The following is a 27325-nucleotide window of genomic DNA, read 5'->3' on the forward strand; positions in this document are numbered from 1 at the left end:
GAAACTCAAAATTTCGACCCTCCATAAAAAAAAAGACAGTGGTACCCCTTTCGTTTTTTTTTTGGTGCGAAAAAAAAAGTTTCTCCAATCTTCTTGAAACTCTGGATTCTGATAGAAGGCCATGAGACTTTGACCTGAGTGCAAAAATGGTGGCTCTAGACCCTTCCTGAGCTGAGATATTGAGATATTTATAATGGCATAAATGCTATGCCATGTTCATCCGTCGATTGAATGTGGCAGTTTTTTCAAAGACTGGTTTTACAAAATGTAGACATTCATTCTGCTAATTTCATAAATGAGGCTCTGTGCGAGGAGAGTTTTTCAATTTTAGTTTCTGTTTACCTGTAAATTATGCTTCATGACATGAGTTTTATTGCTATGCCAATAAACAATGCATACAGAAAAAAGATAATCGCTCGTTCGTTCAAAACCCAGCATGTTTGAACCTCAATGTTCCCCATATTTGATGAACAAATTAAGGGCATGTTGCTGATAATTTAATGGTCCAGTTTCATTTTCAAGACAATAAGCTATACAACAGTTCTCGGAAATTACCTTTAATTTTGGTATCATGTAATATGAGCAGCCAGGCACAGCTGGTACAGGACTGCATAAAAGGTCAGCACTACAGAAGAGGTCTTTCTTTTCTCTCACCTTGCAACCACACCTAAAGTTGAACATTTAAAATAAACATACATTAACAGATGACATTTTAGTGCTTGTTGACTAATAAACAGCACCAATTAGACATTACAGACACATTTAATTGGCAGAATAAATGAACAAGAACATCTAAAATTTGAAATAGAAAATATACCCCTCATGGTGTTTATACACTGTAATGTTTTGATTATACTGATTAAAGCAAATATTATTTTAAGGCTTCCTTGTAAAGAATGCCCTTCTTTAATTACAGGACTGCTGTACATGAATAACATAGTTTTTATCCTAATAACACTCTAGACACTAGAGACTCCAGGCCCTTGTTCGTGACACGTTCAATGTGCACAGGCATTGTGGGGTAGCACATCCTCTAGAAGTGCTAGTGTTCTTGATATGTTATTTTAGTGACAGACAGGAAAAAAGATTAAAGCCTGCTAAATTAAGCAAATTACTGATGATGATGATGATGATGCATTTATTTAGGCTGCTGACTGGATGGTTATCCAGGTCTTTAGGCTCCTGGGAAGGTTTTTGAGTCTGGAATATTTAAAAACATGATTCTCATTCTTCCTCCTCCAATGCATTTCTCTATATCAGGGCTCTTCGTGTAAAGAGTCCACAGCATCCAGCAGGTGGAGGGCAAGGCTATACTGGGCGTGGTTTTCGGGGAGCATCTCGACGACTTTGTTGATTAGTTGACTGCTCTGAGACAGAGGTACTGAAGGACAGCGCAGCTCACTGGGGTCCTAAAACACACAAAGCATGATACAGATGATTGTAAGACAGTAAGAGATTGGCAAACTGTGCAGGCCGCGTATTCTTACCATAGCCTTTAGCCAGGTGCAGAGGGTCGGTGGCAGACGGGCCAGCAGCTCCATGTTGGGTTTAGTCTGTGACTGGGAGTGGAGTAGGGAGAAGGAGAGTCTCTGACCAGTCAACACCAGCAGCTGAGAACCCAAAACATCCTTGTCCTGCACCTCCATCATCACCTGAGAGATTACAATAGAAAGAAAAATATGGAAAGTTCAATGACAAAAAAAAAAATGTACCAAAAAAGATATATATACAGAGCATAAATAAGGAAAAGACAATGAAAAATTATAAGAACAAACGAAAGAAAAAATAATTACGAAAAGACAATATATATATATATATATATATATATATATATATTCCACTAGCAGGCCTTACAGAAAGAAACAACAATTACGAAAAGAAAAATAAAAGAAAAAAGCATGAACTTTTACTCGTGTATGTACGCTCGAGGTTTAACAATGTGTGTGTGTGCGTTACCTCCTCTGCCCGCAGGTCCAGGCCCTGGTTATAGAGCTCACAAACAAGGTGTCTGCGTAGTATGTCAGTATTGACTTGCAGTAGAGACGAGAGCTCCATACACACAGACGGCCACATGTCTTCAGAACCAATTTGTTTCACACCGTTCTCCTCAGCTTCAGCTAGAACCTTCACCCAGCCTGTTAACACGTTCATCAGAAACTACACACACAGTAATACAGTAAGACAGTGCATCAACTTTGGTTTCAGAGGTGAGCTAAAAACATCTTACGACCCGTTATCCGAGAATCATTACGGGGTCAACATTTCACTGTCACTGTACAAGATGCATGTTAGACTGACTATAAAACAAAAATGTTAACCCCCTCAGACCTGAATTATGTTTCAAGTTTCTGAAAAATATAAAAATACATTTTCCCAGCTCATGAGGTTTCTATAAATGAAAACAAATGATTTTTTTTTTATATAATTGCTTTCATTGTGATTTTTTTTGTCTATTCCAATAGACATCAGGTCAAAACAAGTGTACTTCCCAAAAAATGTAACAACATGAAATAAATTAATAAACATAAAATTTGTTGGTTTATACTTTCAGCTTTTTCTCAAGGTCAAAAAACAATTCAGCAGTATACCATTTCAACTTTAATTTTGAGGTTTTTGTTTTACAGATTGCACATTGTTTGTAACAAACTAAATATCTTTAAATCAATCAATCTGGTCATATTAGAGTCATTTTCTGTGTGCATCTTTCTTTTTTAGAAAAAAAAAAAACATTATAACATTACAACTTTAATTGTAAGGTTTTTCCTTTATATATTGCACATTTGTTTATTCATAACAAAATAAACCTAGGAATCAATCAATGCATTCATGTTAGAGTCATTTCCTGTGTGCATTGTGTTTTCTTGTATTTTTACAGTACTGGCAATAGTAATAACCCACTATTTTTATAATGGCATAAATGCTACGTGGTATCTCAATATCTCAGCTCAGGAATGGTCTAGAGCCTCCGTTTTTGCACTCAGGTCCAAGTCCCATGGCCCTCTATCAGAATCCAGAGTTTCAAGAAGATAAGAGAAACTCAAAATTTCGACCCTCCAAAAAAAACGACAGTGGTACCCCTTTCGTTTTTTTTTTTTGGTGCGAAAAAAGTTTCTCCAATCTTCTTGAAACTCTGGATTCTGATAGAAGGCCATGAGACTTAGACCTGAGTGCAAAAATGGTGGCTCTAGACCCTTCCTGAGCCGAGATATTTATAATGGCATAAATGCTACGTGGTATCTCAATATCTCAGCTCAGGAATGGTCTAGAGCCTCCGTTTTTGCACTCAGGTTCAAGTCCCATGGCCCTCTATCAGAATCCAGAGTTTCAAGAAGATCAGAGAAACTCAAAATTTCGACCCTCCAAAAAAAAAACGACAGTGGTACCCCTTTCGTTGTTTTTTTTGGTGCGAAAAAAAAGTTTCTCCAATCTTCTTGAAACTGTGGATTCTGATAGAAGGCCAAGAGACTTAGACCTGAGTGCAAAAATGGTGGCTCTAGACCCTTCCTGAGCTGAGATATTGAGATTCCATGTAGCATTTATGCCATCATAAATATCTCAATATCTCGGCTCAGGAAGGGTCTAGAGCCTCCGTTTTTGCACTCAGGTCCAAGTCCCATGGCCCTCTATCAGAATCCAGAGTTTCAAGAAGATCAGATAAACTCAAAATTTCGACCCTCCAAAAAAAACGACAGTGGTACCCCTTTCGTTTTTTTTTTTTGGTGCGAAAAAAAAGTTTCTCCAATCTTCTTGAAACTCTGGATTCTGATAGAAGGCCATGAGACTTAGACCTGAGTGCAAAAATGGTGGCTCTAGACCCTTCCTGAGCTGAGATATTGAGATCTCCAATCTTCTTGAAACTCTGGATTCTGATAGAAGGCCATGAGACTTAGACCTGAGTTCAAAAATGGTGGCTCTAGACCCTTCCAGAGCTGAGATATTGAGATATTTATAATGGCATAAATGCTACGTGGGTTCTCAATATCTCAGCTCAGGAAGGGTCTAGAGCCTCCGTTTTTGCACTCAGGTTCAAGTCCCATGGCCCTCTATCAGAATCCAGAGTTTCAAGAAGATCAGAGAAACTCAAAATTTCGACCCTCCAAAAAAAAACGACAGTGGTACCCCTTTCGTTTTTTTTTTGGTGCGAAAAAAAAGTTTCTCCAATCTTCTTGAAACTGTGGATTCTGATAGAAGGCCAAGAGACTTAGACCTGAGTGCAAAAATGGTGGCTCTAGACCCTTCCTGAGCTGAGATATTGAGATTCCATGTAGCATTTATGCCATTATAAATATCTCAATATCTCGGCTCAGGAAGGGTCTAGAGCCTCCGTTTTTGCACTCAGGTCCAAGTCCCATGGCCCTCTATCAGAATCCAGAGTTTCAAGAAGATCAGAGAAACTCAAAATTTCGACCCTCCAAAAAAAACGACAGTGGTACCCCTTTCGTTTTTTTTTTGGTGCGAAAAAAAAGTTTCTCCAATCTTCTTGAAACTCTGGATTCTGATAGAAGGCCATGAGACTTAGACCTGAGTGCAAAAATGGTGGCTCTAGACCCTTCCTGAGCTGAGATATTGAGATCTCCAATCTTCTTGAACCTCTGGATTCTGATAGAAGGCCATGAGACTTAGACCTGAGTTCAAAAATGGTGGCTCTAGACCCTTCCAGAGCTGAGATATTGAGATATTTATAATGGCATAAATGCTACGTGGGTTCTCAATATCTCAGCTCAGGAAGGGTCTAGTCAAGTCAAGTCAAGTCACATTTATTTATATAGCGCTTTTCACAATACAGATTGTATCAAAGCAGCTTCACAGTGATAACATGAAAGTAGCACAACACAGATCAACAACATTGCTAAACACTAAATAACCCCAACTGAGCAAGCTCAAAGCAAGCCAAAAGCAAAAAGCCAAAAGTCTAGAGCCTCCGTTTTTGCACTCAGGTCCAAGTCCCATGGCCCTCTATCAGAATCCAGAGTTTCAAGAAGATCAGAGAAACTCAAAATTTCGACCCTCCAAAAAAAACGACAGTGGTACCCCTTTCGTTTTTTTTTTTGGTGCGAAAAAAAAGTTTCTCCAATCTTCTCGAAACTCTGGATTCTGATAGAAGGCCATGAGACTTAGACCTGAGTGCAAAAATGGTGGCTCTAGACCCTTCCTGAGCTGAGATATTGAGATCTCCAATCTTCTTGAAACTCGGGATTCTGATAGAAGGCCATGAGACTTAAGCCTGTTTTATGCTTCTGCGTCGAATCGACGGCGTACCCCCGCAGACCCCTATCCATCGACGCGAACCCCTCTCCGACCCCTCCGCCGTAGCTCGACGTGCACCTCCAAAAATTTGTAACTACGCGTCGAGGCGACGCAGACAGCAAGGGCTTTGATTGGTCAGATTATACATCAATTCAGGAGTGTAACTTTTCCGATTCCCCTCCCGCTATTAGCGCTATTTTTAACATTTGCACCTGCACCCTCGTTCTGATAATTATAATGCTCTTATAAAGAAAGTAAATAAAGAATTAAACGAAAAATAAACTGTTTTTTTTATTTCATTGTTAGTGTCTATATTCTTTTCTTTCTTTTTTGCTTGCAATAAACTTCAATCAATCAATAAATCGACGTTTGTTTTGAAACACAGTTTGTTGTTTATTTTCAATACAATGTTCACGGTTACATCATTGATAATACAGTACTAACCAAGTCTGCCACGGGACACATTATATCCTGCCATAGCACAGTTCCATGTGGAGACTGAAAAAAAATCATTCAAGTCATTTCGAACAGGTATCGTTATGGCAGCTCGGGTGGACCCTTTATTTTACTGTCTATGGGTGTAACGGGCCCTGGACATCCGTGTTGATTCTGTGGAAATAAAGTTTGTGTCGTCTCGTTATTTTAACGTCGATTAGCTCCGTGTATATGTCTATGGATTAGCTCCAGCTGACAGCTGCAAAAACAACATTCTCTCTCTTTCGCTCGCGGCGCACGGAACCAAAGAGATTCGCGAACCCCCCTAGCGTTCTGGCGGCGAAATGCACCGCGATGCACCACAACCTCACGGAGAAGCATAAAACGGCCACGACGCCGTAGTGGTGACGACGTAGCTACGCCGTGGAGTTGACGCAGAAGCATAATGAGGCCTTCAGACCTGAGTGCAAAAATGGTGGCTCTAGACCCTTCCTGAACTGAGATATTGAGATATTTATAATGGCATAAATGCTACGTGGGATCTCAATATCTCAGCTCAGGAAGGGTCTAGAGCCTCCGTTTTTGCACTCAGGTCCAAGTCCCATGGCCCTCTATCAGAATCCAGAGTTTCAAGAAGATCAGAGAAACTCAAAATTTCGACCCTCCAAAAAAAACGACAGTGGTACCCCTTTCGTTTTTTTTTTTTGGTGCGAAAAAAAAAGTTTCTCGAATCTTCTTGAAACTGTGGATTCTGATAGAAGGCCATGAGACTTAGACCTGAGTGCAAAAATGGTGGTTCTAGACCCTTCCTGAGCTGAGATATTGAGATCTCCAATCTTCTTGAAACTCTGGATTCTGATAGAAGGCCATGAGACTTAGACCTGAGTGCAAAAACGGAGGCTCTAGACCCTTCCTGAGCTGAGATATTGAGATCCCACGTAGCATTTATGCCATTATAAATATCTCAATATCTCAGCTCAGGAAGGGTCTAGAGCCTACTTTTTTTTGCACTCAGGTCCAAGTCCCATGGCCCTCTATCAGAATCCAGAGATTCAAGAAGATCAGAGAAACTCAAAATTTCGACCCTCCAAAAAAACGACAGTGGTACCCCTTTCGTTTTTTTTTTTTTGGTGCGAAAAAAAAAAGTTTCTCCAATCTTCTTGAAACTCTGGATTCCGATAGAAGGCCATGAGACTTAGACCTGAGTGCAAAAATGGTGGCTCTAGACCCTTCCTGAGCTGAGATATTGAGATATTTATAATGGCATAAATGCTACGTGGAATCTCAATATCTCAGTTCAGGAAGGGTCTAGAGCCTCCGTTTTTGCACTCAGGTGCAAGTCCCATGGCCCTCTATCAGAATCCAGAGTTTCAAGAAGATCAGAGAAACTCAAAATTTCGACCCTCCAAAAAAAACGACAGTGGTACCCCTTTCGTTTTTTTTTTTTGGTGCGAAAAAAAAGTTTCTCCAATCTTCTTGAAACTCTGGATTCTGATAATATTATAATGGCATAAATGCTACGTGGCATCTCAATATCTCAGCTCAGGAAGGGTCTAGAGCCTCCGTTTTTGCACTCAGGTCTAAGTCTCATGGCCCTCTATCAGAATCCAGAGTATCAAGTAGATTGGAGAAACTCAAAATTTCGACACGAAAAAACCGACAGTTCTGACTCACTTCTTGTCTCACAGCCACCAGGTTGGGGTCCATATCTCCACTGGGCAGCAACTGAATGGACGCCAAATCTCTAAAAAACGCATTCTTGCCCTGTAGATGACAGAAAAAGACAACATTAATTAAAGGCAAGAACTTGTAGTCGAACGTGAAAAGTAAATTGCGATAATCTTCAGGCATGTGATTGGCTAAGAACAAAAAAGCAGGAAAATATACCGAGCACCCCCCTCACCCCCCCGATCGATATATATCCCAATTTCTTTTCCGCAACGTGACAGCAAATGTTCAATGAAAGTCAAATATTGTCTTCACTGTATAACTTATACATTAATTCTTATTAAAGCTACTATTAAAGTTCTCAGTCAAGAGCAGTGAGTGATTTCCTCTGTGTTTTGTTGTTTAATTAACATTAAATAGATAGTTCTCCCAAAAATTTTAATTGTCATCGTTTACTCTCTCAAGTTGTTTTAAACCTGAATAAGTTTCTTTCTTCTGTTTAAGTTATTTGGAAGAATGTGGGTAACCAAACAGTTGATGTATCCCAGTGAATTTTTCCCTATGGAAGTCAATGGGGACCAGCAACTGTCTGGTTACCCACATTCTTCAAAATATCTTCTTTTTTGTTCAGCACAAGAAATAAATGAATCCAGGTTTGGAACAACATTACAATGAATAAATAATGACAGAATTTTTATTTTGGGGTCAACTATCCCTTTAAGAACAAGCGGCTGCATTTTTATTATTAGGGCTACTGTCACTTTAAGACTTGTACGCGACACGTCTAATATACACGGAGCATTTGACAAGCAGATTTCTCTCAATTTTCTCTGTTTGCTTTGAGTTTAGACATAACCAAATGTTCTTATGTAAACCTTGTTTGTATTTGAGAGTGTTAGCGAAATAATACTCGAAAGATAACTTAGTCCAGCAACCAGGCGCTGTTAGACAAGCTTTTAGTGCATGTGCACGTCGGGTGTTCGCGCTCAGAACAGCGCATCAGCAGTGAATGACATGTTTAACCGGCAAGGCTTTAAAGCACATGCAAATTAACTTTTGTGAACTCGCTGAACTGATGTAGCCATTCCTCTGCGTTAATATTGCGAGTATTTGTTGCGTTGTACACTAATGCTGTTGAGACGGAGGTGTCAGGACTGCAACTGACAGAATGCACGATATAGCTGCTACATATTTCTACAAAAGCAGTCAGCAGCTTGCTTGGAGCAAGTATCATAGCGCAAATTTGAAATATATCGATATATCACCCAGCCCTGGTGACCTAACTGTGATGTTCTTGTCAACTGACAACGATACCAGCGCGAGAGCGACTGAGATATACGAAATTGAGCAGGTGAACAAGCTGAACCAATTAGACATTCTCTGGCTGAACGCAAATACGTCCTTGTTGATACTTTGAAAGGAACTTTCTGTACGAACGTCAGCAAATTCTCTCCTTTTCACTCCGGCTGCCGACACCCGTCCCCCTCTATTTTTTTTTTTTTTTTTTTTTTTTTTTACAGATCTGGATGATTCACGTAGGTCACATTTTCAGGTCGGAAAATCCGGAATTCCGGATTAATCCGTAAAAATCACATCCCTGAATCTTTTTTTCCTTGGAGTGATGTACATCTGAGAGAAATGGAAAATCGAACGAGAAAAAAAAACGATCATCTCGTAGTTTGCTAGACAGACTGCGGGAGGTGATGGATTATTGTTCAGTCCTTGCGCTGCTGAGCATCAGAGAACAGATGTAAGAACAAGAGGGAGGGGAATTTAATTTAAAAAAAATACAGTTAAGTGTGACATAATTGTTTTTTGTTGTCCTGTTTTTACCTTGCTGTCGAACAGACTGAGCGGTTTCAGGCGCAGAGAGAAGGTCATGGCGGCATGCAGCAGTGAAGCTAACACACAGTGATGCTGAACGAGGGGATAGTGTATGGATCTGTGATCCAAAGCTAACTCCACAATAGACACTGGACCCTCAGCACTGCTCCACACTTCCTCCACGCTCACATCTGGAACAGACACTTCCTCCACCCCTGAATCCGCCTGAGAGAGAAAAGACATTTATAATAGATTTCACACTTTTATTTCAACCCATAATTTGTTAACCATTCTTGTAAAAAATTCACGATATCTTAAGCCATGCGTCCATCCATGCATCCACTGTTTGATCAGTCCTTACTGTGAAAAAAGGATAGGAAGGGAAAAAAGAGGAAGATGAGACCTCCATCAGAGCCTGCAGTAACTGCACGCAGGAGCCAAGGAAACTCTTCACAGCTGCGTCTCCCATTCCGACATCCTTAACACACACACGCAGATAAGTTAATTAAAATGAAACAGATCTAAATTGAATTAATTCTTTGTGTCTTCTCTTACCCGTCTGCACAGCCGGTCTTTAGGTGCCTTTCCCACCTAGATCAACACATGCACCATCAATTATTTAATGTTAGTCACTGCACACAAAGAGAAAGAGCCAAAGTACACAGACACACAAACCTTTTCCATTAGGAAGGCAGCAGCTGAAAACCGTTTGACTATGAAGGTCTGCCACATCATAGCAGAGACACCTGAGGGAAGAGCATAATTGAGGGAGAGAGTGTTATCATATGGAAATCCTTCTGTTGTGAAGAAATACGTTGTGGCAACTTGTTCAGGCAACAGAAAACATATATGTCATTTTTATTAGTAAATCTTACCCAACTGAATGTAAGGACTGGAGATCATCTTCAAAAACTCCACTGACCACTCTAAGTACTGCCCCACCTTAACAGAAAGAGTTGTGAAAGTGCAGAAAGTGTACTCTGTGATTGGCTGATATTTTATTTCAATATTAGGACTATCAGTATATATTATATCATATCATACCATATCAGTACTCAGATTCGTGGGTGGTTGCCCTGCACGCTTAATAAACAGCAAGTGTAAAAAACAAACTCCAGCTGATCCAAAATGCAGCAGGTAGAGTTCTTACTAGAACCAGGATGTATGACCATATTAGCCCAGTTCTGTCAGCACTGCACTTGCTCTCTATTAAACATCACATACATTTTAAAATCTTGCTAATTAATTACAAAGCAGCACTTGGTTTAACTTCTCAGTACTTGAGTAAGCTCTAAACGCATTTTAGTCCTTCACGTCTACTGCGATCTCAAAATTCTGTCCAGTTGATGATAATACCTAGAATATCAAAAGGCAGTAGATCATAGCACCCACCCAAACTGTGGAATAATCTCCCTAACCCTGTTCAGGAAGCAGACACACTCTTGTCAGTTGTAGTGTTACAAATGTATTAAAATGTTTATTTAGATTTCCAATACTACATATATTTTGCTAAATTAATGTAAATACACAAAAACAAGTAATTTGGTTCCAATATTTTTTTTTAAGTTCTAAATAAGAACTGGAAATTGGTTCCCAACCTTATTATCAGAAAGATTTGAGACTTTTTAAAGTCTTTACCTCTGGGTCTTTGTTCCACTGGACCACATTTTCCCAGCTACAGTGAGCAAACAGCACATCAGGAGACAGAGAGCTTGGAAACCGCTGACACACACACTCCAGAAGTTCTGAGACAACACACACATGCTTTAGTCAAACACAGAACACACACAGAGGGTTAAAAGAAACCACCATGGAAAAATTGACATGATCAAGAATCCCCATGGTTACCCTCCAGTTTCTCTTCCCTGCCTTGCTGAAATGTCTGTTCCGTGGGCTCATTCTCTCCCTTCTGTTGAAGGATCTTACTCAAGAGATCTGGAGACACACCCTGTCTGAAGATCAATTTTGAAACGCAGTCTGCTACACCACCTAAAAGACAAAAAAACAAAAAAAACAAAAAAAAAAACACGAAAATATGGAAACACTAATCATTCATTTGCCCATTACCTAGTATGAAAGCATAGATTTTAATCTTAATTTTACTGACAGATTCAATATTCACTAACTTTAAAAGTTGCATTTATTTGGCAAAAAACAGTCGATTCTTCAATAAACAAAGTTAAAAACAACTAAATTTATTTGAAATAGAAATCTTTTGTAACGTTGGAAATATCTTTACTGACACTTTTGGTCAATTTAAGGCATCCTTGCGGAATAAAAGCATTAATTACTTAAACTTTCTTACTGTGCCCACAATTTGGAATAGTAGTGTATGTGTGTTTTATGCACCTCTGCCACTCTCTAATAGCGTTTTGACTGAGCAGCGTGTAACAGTGCCCCCAGTAGAGCCCTGATGAGACGGCAGGCAGAGCAGCGTCTGCAGAGCAAGAACATCCTCCAACTGTTTTATACACACAACCCACTGCTCCAACTCCAGAGAAACACACACCCACTCCTCCTGAAACTGCACAGAGAGAAAGAGAGTTAAACACACTGCACCAATTCTATAGCTGCAGAAAAAAAGACACACACAGACACCTTGCTCTCTGCCAGCCTGGTGATGGCATTCTTGGCTACACGATGAGCGACTAGAGCAGCCAGTAGTGCTGAGGCCGCGCTTTCAGACTGAACACATGCTGTGCGGACCTGCTGCCACCAGGGTGAGACACTCTGGCCGTCCCATGACTCATTTACTGCTCCTGATACACACAATTGAAATATCAATATACATGATAAAATATAGAGGATACAAGGTCAGTCTCTCCTCCAGATGATGTTAAAAACCTTTCATTGAGCTGAGGGTAGACAGCAACGTGTGCAGGTGTGAGACGGCATCTGGGAACTTCAGAACTTCTTTCTCTTTGTTCAGCCAAACTGACAAGAGCAAAGACTGCCAGAGAGAGAGTGTGAAATCAAAAGGAGAGAATTTTATAAAGAGCAAAAATCTCAGCAAATTCGCATTATTTTCTAATCATTCCATCCTCCATTTAATCCATATATCCACCCATAATAATCGATTCTTCCATCTTGTGTGCTCTTTTACATCCCTTTATCTTACCAATAGCTGCTGAGGGCTGATGCCACTTTCCTGCAGAGTCTCACACACTCTCTGTAAAGGACTCTGTCCAGACAGACAACCCCAGAACAGGAAACTACCTGAAAGCATTCAAATTTACATATCAATTAACCGCTTATAATTATTTTCATTTTACGGCTAATAACCTTTAAATGGCCATTTTTAATATTATATACCATTTTGTCTAAATACATTCAAAATAAACACTAAAAATCATTTAAAATGTAACAAGTAAATTTAGCCAGTACAAAAATGGATATTCATTTTGAGATTTGCAAAAGATAACATTTGGTTATTATTGTGTTTTAAAAATAAATTAAGAGAATATGCAAATTAGTCCCTGCCTCCACTCAATCACACCAGTTCGGAGTACCTATTCCACTTGGTCAACTTTACTGTAGTAAACACTACAAAATAGCAAGTGGAAACATTGGTTTAATTCAGCCATATATGTTATAAGAAGTAGTTGAACAGTGAATTACACAGAGTCATCAACAAGTGGATATATCAGAATGGTCAAAGGCTTTTATGTATTGCTCTCAACAATGTCAGACACATGACCGTAAATTATATGATTAGCTTTAGGCTTGACTACATTATCAAACAGCTAATAATGTGCTACGGGCTCTATGCACGGCGTTATTTCCGGTGAAGGATTAAGGATGCTCGATAACTTCCGCCGATCATACAGTCCAATGCAATACCGAGAATTTATATTGAATTTTATACTCCAATGTTATACTAATGAAACGTTAGTCACAAAAACAGATAAAACAGACACCCCTCGTTGTGTTTATGCTTCTTTTTAAAATTATATTAAATAAACATAATTATATATAAAATTACATCTAAACGTATGTACGTTTCGTTTCAAAGACGGGAGGACAGTAAATATTGAAGACTCTGCCATAATCCCGTTTTCTCCGGTTTTCCTCCGCTTTAATCTACACAACCGGAAATGGACGAGCATCCTTACGTCAAATGCGGAACTTAAGCGTGCATATAACCCATTAAAGGGATACTCCACTTTTTTTGGAAATAGGCTCATTTTACCACTCCCCCCAGAGTTAAACAGTTGGGTTTTACCATTTTCAAATGTATTCAGCCGATTTTTTTTTGATATTTAGAAGAATATCAGTAACCAGACATTTGCTGGTCTCATTGACTAGTATATTTTTTTTCCTACTATGGAAGTCAATGAGATCAGAAACTGTCTGGTTACTGATATTCTTCTAAATATCAGAAAATCGGCTGAATGGATTTGAAAACAGTAAAACTCAACTGTTTAACCCTGGGGGAGTGGTAAAATGAGCCTATTTCCAAAAAAGTGGAGTATCCCTTTAATGCTACACAAACATGTTCCTGTTCGCCATCTAAAAAGTTAGATGATCTGAACATCATAGAAAGTCATTGGAGTAAAGCCCCACCTGCACGTTGACAGGATTCGTTACATGTTTGTGTAAAAGCATATTAAAAACACCACATATACATAAACAATACTAAAAATTTTATTTTCACCACAAGGGGTCCTTTAAATATTAAAATAATGCTAGCAGGGAGCGGTTTTACCTAGTTGGGTCCAGTCGGAATCAGGTTGTTTAATCACTCTGAGCTCTCCGTTCACCCATTCCAACTGAGACAGAAATGTTCGGACTGGCAGCGGCCCACTAGAGTCTTGAGCAAATGAGACAGAGGGCCTAGAGTTCATCTCTGTGTATCGTTGCAGGATTGGGCCAACACGAGCAAGATCCTCCTCAATGCCAGAAAAAGACGGCTGTACAGAGAACAGAAACCTTAAATTCCAATCTAAGTGTGATATTACGGTATATTAGTTTGCTTAACTGGATAGCGTCTTTGTGAATGTGTTACTCACATGTTCTGGCTCAGTGGGTGACGTATCTGGTGTGTGCAGTAACTGAACATCTGCATAGAGCTGGAGAAGTTTGAGCTGTGATGAACAAAACTGCAGCAACGACTCATCCACGGCTTCAGGATCTAATACAAAGACGCAGGAAAACCAGATCAGTGTTTAAATATGAAAAATACACAGTGCCCTGTGAGGATGGAAGGAGTTACCTTGTTCTTTCAGGCTAGCCAATAATGCACGAGTAACATGGGTCAAACAGGACACTGGTGCATTCTTATTGGACAGCAGTGACTCCAGGGCCTGTTAATCAATCAGAAATGTTATTATTTAAATATTTATTAACATAGATGAATGAATATGTTGCGGTGTGGGTTTTACTAACCTGTTTCTTAATAGCTGGATGTTTAATGTCCAATAACACACTTTGTGCTTCACTCTCAAGCAGAGCTATCAATCAAAGATCAAAAGGAAAACTCAAACATGTGGACACATCAGAACAATAGAACTTAAACACAAAATTGGGTATTAGTAGTTCTTAAAAACAACAACAACAACAAAAAAAAAAAAACAAGACAACTCAAGACAACTGAAGATATTCTGATGTATATGCATGGTCTCTCGGGAATATTAAAGGGATAATTCATTCCAAAATTATTATTCTGTCATCATTTATTCACCCTCAAGTTGTTCTAAACCTTTACGAATTTTTTTTCTTCTTCAGATCACAAAAGAAGGTATTTTGAAGAATGTCAGTAATCAAGCAGTTGATAGGCCCCTATTTACTTCCATATTATTTTTTTCTCCATACTATGGAAGTTATTGGGGCCCATCAACTGTTTGGTTACCCATATTCTTTAAAATATCTTCTTTAGAGTTCAGGAGAAGATATAAATTCATACAGGTTTGGAATAAATTGAGAATGAGTAAATGATGACAGAATTTACATATTTGAGTGAACTATGAGGTATGTCTGACCTGGTTCCACCTCCCTGGTCCTCAGTAGAGTGGTGAGTCTCCTTAGGAGGTGCATGTCTTTAGCACGCTCACTCTTCTTATCACTGACCAACAAACAGAATAGATACATCTGTTCTCACCTGCATTATATCTTTTTTTATATTAAAGTTCATTTTTTTATGTATGAGTGTGTACCTGAGTGCCAGGTGGAATGGTATGGTGATGGCTCTCAGGGCTCCATTTACCGGATCAAACAGACACACCTGCTGTGTGTGTATCTGCCAACCCTGACTGGTTACACTATTCACACCCATTAACCTGTGACCTGAATACAACAGCCTTAAGAGAGAGAAATGAATTAATTAACATGCATGTTTGAATTGTAGCAATGTATTTTAGTTTTTCTTTAGTTAAAGTGTGTACCTGCAATGTTTGCCTACAGTAAAAGCCCCCACTCGAGGTCCATGCTGAGTTCCCCACACCTCTAAAATGCCCCTACGTGGGGCATAAATCACCAGAAACTGGGCGTGCCGGCGGGGCATAGAGGGAGATGTGGCTATTTCTCTCTCCCCAGGAGCCTCTGACACCTGCACCCACCCGAGCTGAGCATCACGATAGCCTACACACAATAAAAAAGTTTATGTACACTACTATTTAAAATAAATATTACAATTTAAAACAAATGTTTAATTTTCACATGATCTTTCAGAAATCATTTGGTGCTCAAGAAATATTTCTTATTAGGAAATTGTGCTGCATAAAATGAAACTGTGATACATTTTGGATTCTTTGATGAATAGCAAGTTCAAAGCATTGACTTGAAACAGAAATCTAAATTTTAAATATTTTTTAAAAATATTTACCTCACAAACAGTTGAACAGTAGTGTACTGTATTACATAATTATATATCATTGCATATAACATTTTATAAATACTAATATTATAATTATTAAAATAAAATTATTTTATATAGTTTAAATTATTTGTATAATTATAGTATTTACTTAATTATATTTAAAACAAATTAATTATATTTTGTACAATAAAATATATCCTAAAAATGTTTTAAGATTAAATTTACAGTTGCATGCTTTTAGTTTTTAAAACTAAAAAGTAATTTATTACAAAAAAATAACTTAACTACACATTGTCACAAGGACAAGCAGTCCCTAATGATACTGATTTGCTCTGATGTTTTTAGTGTGTTTGTTCACTAAAGCATTTGTCACACTGATTCAAATCTTGTTTGTCACAAGATACTTCTGAAATTTAATACGAACAGGGTCATTAGATGCTTGTTCGCAAATCCGACTACATTAGTTGCGCTACACTGCTCACCCTTCCACATCCTGATAGCGATGCCTCGTGCCACATCCAGCAGCGTGACTCTGCCAAAATCATCTGTGACTCCAGCCATAGTGTTACATGGAGAGAGACAGATTGACTCGCCATGTCGACGAGAATCTGGAAGACCAAACCTGATGAAAGCAGAAAAATTTTATTTTTATTTTTCTTTCTTAAGTTTTATTTACTTTTATTTTTTTTAAATAAATAATATAAAATTGCATTCTGACCAGACTATTTGTAGGGAAAATGTTATTATTTTTTTTATAAATTAATTATTCATTTTTATAATAATTAGGGCCCAAGCCCTGAAAGGGCGAAGGCCCTATTGTTTTCCTTAGGATTATTCTTTTCTATTATTATTATTATTATTATTATTTTTCTTACGACTATTCGGGCACTTTTGGGGCCCTTAACATGCTCGAAAACTCTTGAAACTTTGCACACGGGTCAGAACCCGCGGCCATCAGAGCCGGGCTGAAGATGGTACCCGGGCGTGGCAGGGGGGCTCGTCAGCGCCCCCTGGAATGGGGTCCGAACACTTGGTCCATAACTCAAACACGCTTGCATGTAATAATATGAAACTCGGTACGCATGTTGATCTCATCGTTTCATCTATACCTCGCGCTTTTACTTTTTACCCCAGCCCAACAGGAAGTCGGCTATTGAGGTTTGTTTGTAAAACGCTCGCAATGTTATTTGAAATACTCCTCCTAGAGCTTTGATCCAAATTCGACGATACTCGGTCAGCGTAAAGTGAAGACATTGAGGATGAAAGCTTGTGTGGGGATTTTTGATATCTCGAACGGTTTGGCCGTGGCGAGGAAACGAAATCATGGCGAGAAACGTGAAACAGGAAGTTTGTTATAACTTCAGCATACATTAACTGATCTTGATGAAACTTCAGCAGTATGTTCGCTGTAAGAGGACGATCACATGGATGTGACTATTGTGAGTCAAAGTTATAGCGCCACCAACTGGCAGCAGGAAGTGTGTCACTTTCAAAATGCTTTGATATCACCCTTTTATTTTTACCCGATTTGCTTCAAACTTCATATGTATAATGTAAACATACGGCAGATGTAGACCTGTGAATGGATTCTTGATATCTTTGAAACTGTTGCCGTGGCGACGCATCAAACTTTACCCTTCTTTTAGGATGCTTTTAGGATGCTTTTGAGACCCTTAGCATGCTTCAAAATGCATGAAACTCGACAGACACATCACATTTATTAGCCAGTAGACACGTGCAATGTTTCAGAAACGGGCGTGGTGAGGGCTCAGTAGCGCCACCTTTTGACAAAAGTAGGGTTGTTAGTTTTATCTACAGTTACAAAAATCGGTATGTATATTGTACTCCTCGAGCCGGACAACTTTCTAATTGACACTCATTAGCTAGGACCCACAGAAAGTCAGATATGTTTGTTTGAATGTGGTCTTGCTTAATCTGAGCCTACATCTCTGTCTTTGCCTGTCTGTGTATGTGTGTGTGTTTGTAGGGGGAGGGGTCTTAACCATTTCACTCCTGTGTGTATGGCCTGCATAAAAAATAAATGCCTTAAGCCTGGTATTTTTTTTAATAAGTTTTTTATTTTTTATAAGTAAAGGCATATAACCAGTTTAATTGTAGTGCATTAATAGTTTTATAGGTTTATTAATTAAATTAACTTGGTCCATAAACTTGATCTGAAAATTTGGTCCATAAATCAAACACACTTGCATGTAATAATATGACTTGAGTGTTAATCACATCATGTTTTCAGTTTGAATATAAAATATATAAATTATGTAAAAAAAATAAAGTTGATCCAGCTGGAGCGCAGGCTGAGAATAGCGCTGTCATGACTGGATCACGAGATCATCAGTCATGCCCTCTCATACCTTACGCGCACACCACGCCCACTTACATCAGATCACATCAACATGTCAGCCGGAGGGATAACGAGGGTCGTCGTCGCTTTTGGATTCAAGAATTTCTTACAACAAGATGGCAAAAGAACAGCGCTTTGCAAGACATGCAACGTTAAGATCGCGGACAGTCAGATGACAACCTCCAATTTCGTCCGTCATTTGAAGAGCCATTCTGCCCACTGTGCCCAGTAAGTGCTTGTCAATTTGTTAATGTTATCTGGTTAGCTCGTTCGTAGTTAGCTAGCTAATGTAAGTTAAAGGAGAACTCCGGCGCAAAATTACACATTGTTACCTAGTCAACCGTTATCTGAGATTTGTTTTCATGACTGCCGAATGTAAATAGTTTTATCTATAAAAACAGTTTAGCCTATAAGTGACGTCCGACATTCTGCATATTGTGTTATTTTGTTAAGCCCCACTAAAGGCATAAAAAACTGTAAAGCACAATCAAGTTTTCACACTATATTCCAAGACTTCTAAAGTCATTCAATAGCTTAATGTGTGGTAAAATTAATATTTTAGTCTCTAAGTTAAAGTTAACGGAAAGTCATCTCGCCTCAGTCATTCTCCATGCATCAGCATTAGCGCGTCGCGTTCGGTTGCGACAGTAACACGACGACACTCTCTTCAAGATCAATGTTCCCAATATTATACTTTATTTGTAGATAAGGCATAAAGGTCTATGATTTGCATAAAATGACTATCTTGCTGGAGTGGAGTTTATTGCCCTTTAGAATACACTAAGCATTAGTGCTGCACGATTAATTATATCGCAGTCGTAATAGCGATCTCAAACCTATGCAATTATATAACGCAAAATGCCGCGATTTTATATGAAATAAACAAAGTAGGGCTATTAGCGCAGCATCTCTTCTTTTTTGTCATCCTTTGACTAGTGTTACAAGATCCCCCTCTTATTGGTTCAAATGCCTTTTCGCATTTTGCACGACAAGAAGTGAAAAGCTGCCTGTGAGTGCCCTAGATTAGAATAGATGAGACTCGCATAATGCGCATGCACTGACCGTGTGCCAGCCCAGAATAAACAGTTCTCTTTCGAGCTTGAACGAACAATAGCACACACAATTATGCCAAAATGTGATTTTGTCTAGTATCTTCATAACATAAGAAAAGTCTATGGATGAAAAGAGTTGTGCTATGAGGCGCGTGTGAGATCCGCGTCTCGGCAACGGGTGCTCTTAAAGGGCCAGCAGCGAATAAAGCGTTCTTTCAGTAAAGTTAAAAGAACAAAGGGAAATTAGAAAATTACTCACTGATCTTGAGTAAAGAACTTTTGTAGCTTTAATAAGGATTATTATATATATAATTTATGATTCAGGCAGCGCAGACTGTTTGATAACTTTATTCAATTTCTGTACCTGTTAAGACAGGAAGGGCACAGGTAAATATGTTTTTTATTATGGGTTTATGTGGGGATTGTTTGAAGTTCACTTAATTTAAAAGCTGTTATATATTTTTTTTAAGCGTAATAATTTTTTAAAAAAGTTGATGGCTTTCAATTGATGGAATCACTGTAATGTTGGTTTGGTTGATGGTTTATTGATCATTATAGGTGTTATCAATCATTTATTGTTGTTGTTGTTTTTAGTTTGAGTTGAGAAATAAACATTAATCTGTGTGTGCATTTTACTTTAGAACCAAGCAAGTTGGACTCATGAAACCATTTTATTATATCGGAGTCGCAAATCGCAATTGCAATATTGGCTCAAATATGACATTTTCCCAAATCGTGCAGCCCTACTAAGCATAGATTATAGATACCATCCCTTCGCTATGTTCTTTTCAATGTGAAGCGTTGCGTGCTGTGACTTGGTGTTGCTTCAAGTGCATCATTCTGCACACGGGATGCGCATGATTGCTTATAATACTTTGGGGAGACAAGGGGGCGTGGCCTAAGGGAATAGCACTCGTGATGTTAAGTGATGTTACCCCGCCATCGCTGATACAACCTTTAGCAGTCATGTTTTTGCTTCTTGAGAGAGAGAGAAAGTGTGTGTGTGTGTGTGTGTGTGTGAGCAATGGCGGTTCTAGGCGGGGGCCTGGGGGGGCCAGTGCCCCTGCGACAACAAGCTTGGACCCCCTTGTGGCCCCCTAAATGTGGAGTCAGTGTGAAATATTTTTTTATAGTGTGTCACGCATTGAGCATGACAGTCACTCGTTTCAGTCTTTTGTCTCACACTCCCGTCACACATTGTATTTCTCATGCGGAAAAACTATTAATAATATATTTAATATACGCAATTTCTCTGGCCGCGCCGCTCTCACGTGAGAATCAAGCGCGTCTCGCCTGGAGTTCAGCAGTCGACCCTGCTACGCATCAGCCAATCAAAAAAAGAGAAGTGCTACTACATTGGTTGTTAGTTTTATCTACAGTTACAAAAATCGGTATATACATTGTACTCCTCAAGCCGTACAACTTTCTAATACATAGTCATTAGCTCGGACCAAGAGGAAGTCAGATATTTTGGTCTGAATATGGTGAGCCTCTCTCTGAGCCTACGTCCCTGTATGGCAAGCCCTTTTAACATTTAAAAGCTAAGTTTGCCTGTCCGGAATTAACATTGTAGATATCAACAACGTCTTTCTGTCTAGTCGTTACACTTTGGATAGTTTGTATTATCATTTAAGATATCTGTAACATAATTGTGACTAGTCGAAATGACAGAGTATGGCAAGCCGCTTTAACATTTAATCATGAAAGGGCCAAAGCCTTCGGCACCGCCACCCGGGTGCCTTTAGGTAACTAAAGGAACCGGGTTTGCGGTGCCTCCGGCTTGGGCCCGCCATCGCTGCTCGCAGCTATATTTTCATAATGAAACCAACACCAAGAAACCATTTACAGCTGGAGGATAGAGAAATCTGGAATGAAGACCTCCTCGTCTGTACCCTTATTGTTATAGGCCTGTTTCTCTCTGTCTGACACATGATACATAATAAATAATAAATCTCTTGGCAAAAGTAACTAGTGTAGCCTCCGTGATTCAACTGTAATGGGGGAAAGCAAGATTTTCAAATCTTCACATGCACAAAATTACATGTTAAATCCTATATTGTTTTATATAGAATAGATCTATTGGTCTATACAGTCCATTACATCACAAGTAACTGTAATTTAATTAAAGAAAAATGAAGAGTAATTCTTTACTTTACTTCCCCCTAATCCCTTTATTTACCAAGGGAAAGGTGAATTAATTACAATAATTAATTAGTGATGTATTACACCCAACACTGGTGTGTATATGATGAAAAGAAAAAAAGCAACATTGGAAGGTAGTGTTATTGCATTCAGATTTACCTAACAGGAAGGGCTGTGGCCGGCTCCACCTTTGGCTTCTGTTTCTGCACCGACTCCTCTTCATTTTTACTCTTCCATCCCAACCAACCACTATGGAGGAAGAAGAGAGAGAGAGAGAGAGAGAGAGAGAGAGAGAGAGAGAGAGAGAGAGAGAGAGAGAGAGAGAGAGAGAGAGAGAGAGAGAGAGAGAGACGAAGAATGCGTAAACATGGAGTGAGCTTAAACATGAAAGGTCAGTGTTAATGAGAGCCAAGAGTTAAAATAACCCAGACACAGACCTGGCAGCATTGAACAGAGCTGATGTGAGTTTGCTGGCCACAGCTAGAGCCACATGGGAGAGAAGAGGCTGAGAACTTCCCTGAGATATAAGAAAGAAAAACTGACCGTAATTATCAAGAACTACAAATAAGCAACAAGCACCAACAATAGACCAAGGAAAAGATGTGTGTGTGTGTGTGTACCTCTATAGCATAGTAGAACCCAGTGTAGGGTCCTCCTCCCACTGTGATATACTGACTCATTGCAGGAGGGCTTCCTTTCACCGAAGCATGGTATCCTCCCAGAATAGAGGCATTTTTCATCTGATCGAACACACTCAGAGTAGTAATACCTGAAAGAGGCAGACTTTACTTTACTCTACCAATCAAAAGTTTGGGGCCAGCAATATTTTTTTTTTTTTTGAAAGACATTAATAGTTTTATTTAGTGAGGATGCATTTAATTCAAAAGGGACAGTAAAGAGATTTATAATATTACAAAAGAGTTCATATTTCAAATACATAGTTTCTTTCTGAGCTTTCTATTAGTCAAATAATCCTAAACAATGCATCACATTTCCACAAAAAAAAGAAAACATTTCCACTTTTTTCAACATTACTAACAAGAATAAATGTTTCTTGAGCACCAAATCAGTATATTAGAAAGATTTCTAAAGAGTCATGTGACACTGAAAACTGGAGTAAAGGTGCTGAGGATTCAGCATTTTAAAATATATTCAAATAATAAACACATTTTAAATGTGACAACTTTTAAAATGATAAAAATATTTCACAACAATACTGCTTCTACTGTTTTTTATTTTTAAAAGCAGTCTTGAGTATGAGAGACATGAGAGCATGAGAGAACACCCAAGACCACTCGGTGAGTTTCACGTCTTTGTAAACGAAAGTTTTATGCGTTTTATGAAGGATTGTTCCTGTGCACCTATGCAACCATTGTGAAGGTGGGGGGGTGCAACCACAGAAACTGAAAATTCTCAGGACAGCAGCATCTGTCTAAAAAAAACAATCTTAACCATTCTATTTCATCAGAAACGATCTTAAAACAGGGCTTTAATTGTAAAATACCGAACATGTCCTTTAAGCTATATAAAGCGCTTTTGCATGTATAACGTTACTGGCCCTGATAATCATCACACATACTCTTACTGCTTGTCCATTTCTGTAAATCTGTTTTAGTGAATTAAATTAATGACTGTTTGAAAAGGTTGCTTAAGGGCCGTTACATAGTCAACGCATCGGTACGCATACGCGTCCGCATGGCTATGCATCGCTACGCTTTGGCCGCCATTATGCGTCGATGCGTAGCCAAATGTGTCGTCCTAGTTTTTGATACGCGACGCACTGATGCGCGCAATACTATGCGTTATCGGTGGGGGCGACATTGCAAGAATTGTACATTAATTCAAATATATCCTGTTAACAGAAGAAGAAGGTTTGAATACAATGGCGGGCGAGGAGGAAAAATTATACGAGCTTATCCCCGCATTTATATCATCCGCATTTATACGACAGAATTCACAATCACAATTAGTAGGCTACACTCAAATAAAATTGCGTTGGAAAATGCCTGGAGAGAGGTTGCAATCGCGATGGGAAAGACAGAATCAGGTGAAAACGGACTGGAAAAGTGCCCGTGACAAATTTACCAGCCTGGTTATATGAATTAATGGTTTATGGATATGAATTAATGAATTAAAATACCAAATTAGTTAAAATGTGTAATGGTTTTTACATAATTTAAATAATACCAAATTATAAAAAAATGTGTAATGGTTTTCACATAAAACCAAATAAGTTAAAATGTGTAAAGTGTTAAATAATAATAAAAAACTCATGCTTCAAATCGAACTTTTATCAATTTATTTGTCAGTGCTACCCAATCGTAGCACACTGTAGCCTATTGAAACACGCCAGCATCTGATAAAAAGTAATCAGCCAGCTGCTCCCTGACAAGTGCCGCTCTCCCGGGAGGGTCTGCTGCTGCCGACCGAAAACCGTGGTCCGTCGACCATGTTCTGGTCCCCCACAACGTGCTGCCTCCACTCCACTTCAGTGGATGCCAGAAAGTTGTGGAGAGCCACGCACGCCTTCACGAGCTTCACCGCTTTTTCAGGTTTGCAGTGAAAAATCTACTACCCCCTGTTGCGTGACCGGTGTATTGCATTTTACGCATCGCCCGTGACGCTTGCGTCTGCTTTAACACTATGAAAGGGAGCGCGTTGCTCGCGTCACTCGCGTTGCTTTCTCGCGTAGCTCGCGTTGACTATGTAACGGCCCTTAAGGCCAATTTATACTTCTGCGTAGGGTGCGCGCAGTAGGTACGGCGTAGCATACGCACAGACGCGTCCCATACCGCGTACCCTTCGCCGTCGCCTGACGCGCACCTCCTCAAAGCCAATTTATACTTCTGCGTCGAGGGTACGCCGTAGTGTACGGCGTTGGCTACGCACGTAGGCGACGCCGTTGTGAGCATTTATACTTCTGCGTTCAGGTATTGGTTGCTCTGCAGTACTGCTCCGAAACGCTAGGAGGCGGCGGAGGGTTTTAATGTTCCACTGTGTTTAGATTCCTCGCGGCTAGGTTACTACAAGCAATAGCGACTGAAAGAGAGTGGATCATGTTGAAGTTGGAGCTTATTGGGGTGGAAAAACAGTTCATTTTAGTAAAATTACTAAAACTGAAAGGCAGAAATGAGAGAAGACGTCGGAGGAGATGGTACGTGTGGAAATGCGTGAGAAGGTACGTGCGGAAATGCGTATGAGGAAATACGATGCTACCAAGCCGACCAATCACCGATCTTGCGGTCCGCGTCGTCGCGACGTGTAGTTACATTTTTGAAGAGGTGCGCGTCAGGCAACGCGGAAGGGTACGCGGTATGGGACGCGTCTGTGCGTATGCTACGCCGTACCTACTGCGCGCACCCTACGCAGAAGTATAAATTGGCCTTCAAAAATGTAACTACACGTCGCGACGACGCGGACCGCAAGATCGGTGATTGGTCGGCTTGGTAGCATCGCATTTCCTCCTACGCATTTCCGCACGTACCTTCTCACGCTTTTCCACCACTGTCTATGATTTCCACAAGTTTCATCTCCTCCGAAGTCTTCTCTCATTTCTGCCTTTCAGTTTTAGTAATTTCACTAAAGTGAACTGTTTTTCCACCTTAATAAGCTCCAATTCCAACATGATCAGCTCTCTTTCACTCGTAGTAACCTAGCCGCGAGGAATCTAAACACAGTGGAACATTAAAACTCTCCGCCGCCAACTAGCGTTTCGGAGCCGTACTGCAGAGCAACCAAGACCTGAACGCAGAAGTATAAATGCTCACAACGGCGTCGCCTACGTGCGTAGCCAACGCCGCACACTACGGCGTACCCTCGACGCAGAAGTATAAATTGGCCTTTAGTCTTCGTCAACAGCCGCAGGCACCACCTGTGGGTGAGGTCGACTAACAGCAGATGGATGGAGATTATCAATCAGTACTCTACTGCTATTCCTGCAGTTCCCGGATGTGAAAGGTTGAATATTCTGTTGAATTTGAACCACTGAATTTCTGGAAGCGAATTTGTAAGGTGAAATAAAATGAATATTATAGGTTGGGTATTTTTAACCAGAATTAATATTTTGGAAATGAAATCTGAAAGGTGAAAATGGATTATTGAAGTTTTAATAATGAAAATGTGTGCGAGATTTTTAGAATTTAAATATTTACAGTTTAAGTATACAACCATGTTTTCAGCCCTAAAAATACAATGCATTAAAATGCAAGCATGGTTAGTGCAATGCATATTTTTGTATATGTATACATAAGTAGTGCAATTCAACAAGCTTTTAAATTTCGAAAACATTTGCCATTATTTTACTTCCATATACTAGCGACCCCAAAGTTTTGAACGATAGTGTATATTACCAGTTTTTCTACTGTGCAATGGCTTTCTGTTCAAAAACATAAAAAAGAAAATGAAAAAAGAAATCTCTCTTACCAATGCTAGAATGGTCTGTAATTGTGTCCATATCTTGTAGGCCCCATTTCTTATAGGCCAGTGGTGGAGGCTGGATGACATCACTTCCTGCTGCTGCCGCTAAAAGGCAAAGGGATAGATACAGGGAATAAAAGAGATGAAAACAAATAACATGAAAGGCAAAATATGTAAGGCATTCCAGGCCACAGTATTATCTGGTGAAAGCCTGATACACATTCATACACCAGCACTCTCTCTTACCTCTGGCAACCTGGTTTCGACAGGCACGTAAAGACTGGAAGAGACTAAAGCCATCAATGGTGACCAGGGCTGCTGGGTACAAAATACTGAGCTCCTCATGCTGATAGAGAGATAGACATTTCAACATCATCAGCCTAGTTTGGTCTGCTGTTTAAGTTAAGGTGTCATGTGTAACCTAAGAATTACTTTGAACAAATCAGTCAATGTAAGAGTTATCAGTACCTGTTCCGTTACTCCAGGGTGACGTGGAATCTCATAGGTGCGACATTTAAGTCGCTGCACAGGATCTTCATGCAACAATTGGGCCAACAGAAGAACACCACTCTACACACACACACACACACACACAAATGATGGATAAGACCAGTGGATTGTCTGCTTTGATACTGGTCTGGCTTTAATTACTGGTAAAATGAAATATTGATTTTTCATGATTCATGATTTTTCATATATTACTGTTTATTACTAATGCATTAGTCCAATTCAGCTGGTGAGTTTATAGATCAGAAAACATTGCAGTACCTCTGTGTAGAAACGGACATAACCTGAGCTGAATCCAACCACAATACAGGTCCAGTCGGGTCGGCCGGTAGAACTTCTAAACAGATAATGAGCAGCACATACATTACCATTCAAAAGTTTGGAGATATTTTTGAAAAAAAGTCTCTAATTCTAACCATGTATGCATTTATTTTATCAAATATACAGTAAAAATTGTAATGCTTGGAAATATTATTACAATTTAAAACAACAGTTTTCCACTTTAATAGATTTTAAAATATAATTTATTAATGTAATTGCAACGCTGAATTTCAAGCAGCCATTCTTTTTTCCCTCTTCTTCTCAAGAAACATTTATTATTATTATCATCAATGTTAAAAGCAGTTGTGCTGCTTAATATTTTTGTGGACATTTTCAGAATCCTTTGATGAATAGAAAGTAATAGATTCAATTTATTTGAAAAGTCTGTCTTTGATCTGATTAATGTGTGCTTGCTAGAAAGTAATATATTTTTTCTATTTAAAAATCTTATTGACCCTAAACATTTGAACAGTAATGTATGTGAAAGAGTAGATCTGTTTATACAGGAGTGTGTGTGTGTGTGTGACCGTGATGTTCTTA

The 27325-nt window shown here is 39.3% G+C and overlaps 1 protein-coding gene across 4 annotated transcripts in view; it reads right to left on the reverse strand.

Moving 5' to 3' along the window:
• Nucleotides 1–541: 541 nt before the first annotated feature.
• rab3gap2 (RAB3 GTPase activating protein subunit 2 (non-catalytic)) overlaps nt 542–27325 on the reverse strand; it is a 29057-nt gene continuing 2273 nt past the window's right edge. For 2 of the 4 annotated variants that reach the window (XM_089120378.1, XM_089120377.1), the window contains exons 6-35: nt 26726–26801; nt 26426–26527; nt 26204–26303; nt 25964–26062; nt 22162–22310; nt 21979–22058; nt 21701–21790; nt 16471–16610; nt 15555–15750; nt 15327–15470; nt 15153–15235; nt 14560–14624; nt 14387–14477; nt 14184–14305; nt 13880–14084; nt 12293–12390; nt 12019–12124; nt 11773–11933; nt 11524–11698; nt 11023–11163; nt 10813–10919; nt 10050–10116; nt 9850–9920; nt 9730–9765; nt 9578–9652; nt 9184–9399; nt 7357–7446; nt 1957–2157; nt 1488–1652; nt 542–1409 (exon numbers count right to left, since the gene is read on the reverse strand). In XM_089120378.1, the coding sequence (XP_088976504.1) occupies nt 1257–1409; nt 1488–1652; nt 1957–2157; nt 7357–7446; nt 9184–9399; nt 9578–9652; nt 9730–9765; nt 9850–9920; nt 10050–10116; nt 10813–10919; nt 11023–11163; nt 11524–11698; nt 11773–11933; nt 12019–12124; nt 12293–12390; nt 13880–14084; nt 14184–14305; nt 14387–14477; nt 14560–14624; nt 15153–15235; nt 15327–15470; nt 15555–15750; nt 16471–16610; nt 21701–21790; nt 21979–22058; nt 22162–22310; nt 25964–26062; nt 26204–26303; nt 26426–26527; nt 26726–26801 (3604 nt within the window). In that variant the 3' untranslated portion in view covers nt 542–1256. Of the gene's footprint in view, nt 1410–1487; nt 1653–1956; nt 2158–7356; nt 7447–9183; nt 9400–9535; nt 9653–9729; nt 9766–9849; nt 9921–10049; nt 10117–10812; nt 10920–11022; nt 11164–11523; nt 11699–11772; nt 11934–12018; nt 12125–12292; nt 12391–13879; nt 14085–14183; nt 14306–14386; nt 14478–14559; nt 14625–15152; nt 15236–15326; nt 15471–15554; nt 15751–16470; nt 16611–21700; nt 21791–21978; nt 22059–22161; nt 22311–25963; nt 26063–26203; nt 26304–26425; nt 26528–26725; nt 26802–27325 lie in introns of all 4 variants that reach the window. The other 2 variants (XM_089120376.1, XM_089120375.1) reach the window with 1 other exon arrangement.

Source organism: Pimephales promelas, chromosome 15 (genome assembly GCF_988280905.1).
Source record: "Pimephales promelas chromosome 15, fPimPro1.hap1.1, whole genome shotgun sequence".
In the NCBI taxonomy this organism is placed as follows: Eukaryota; Metazoa; Chordata; class Actinopteri; order Cypriniformes; family Leuciscidae; genus Pimephales; species Pimephales promelas.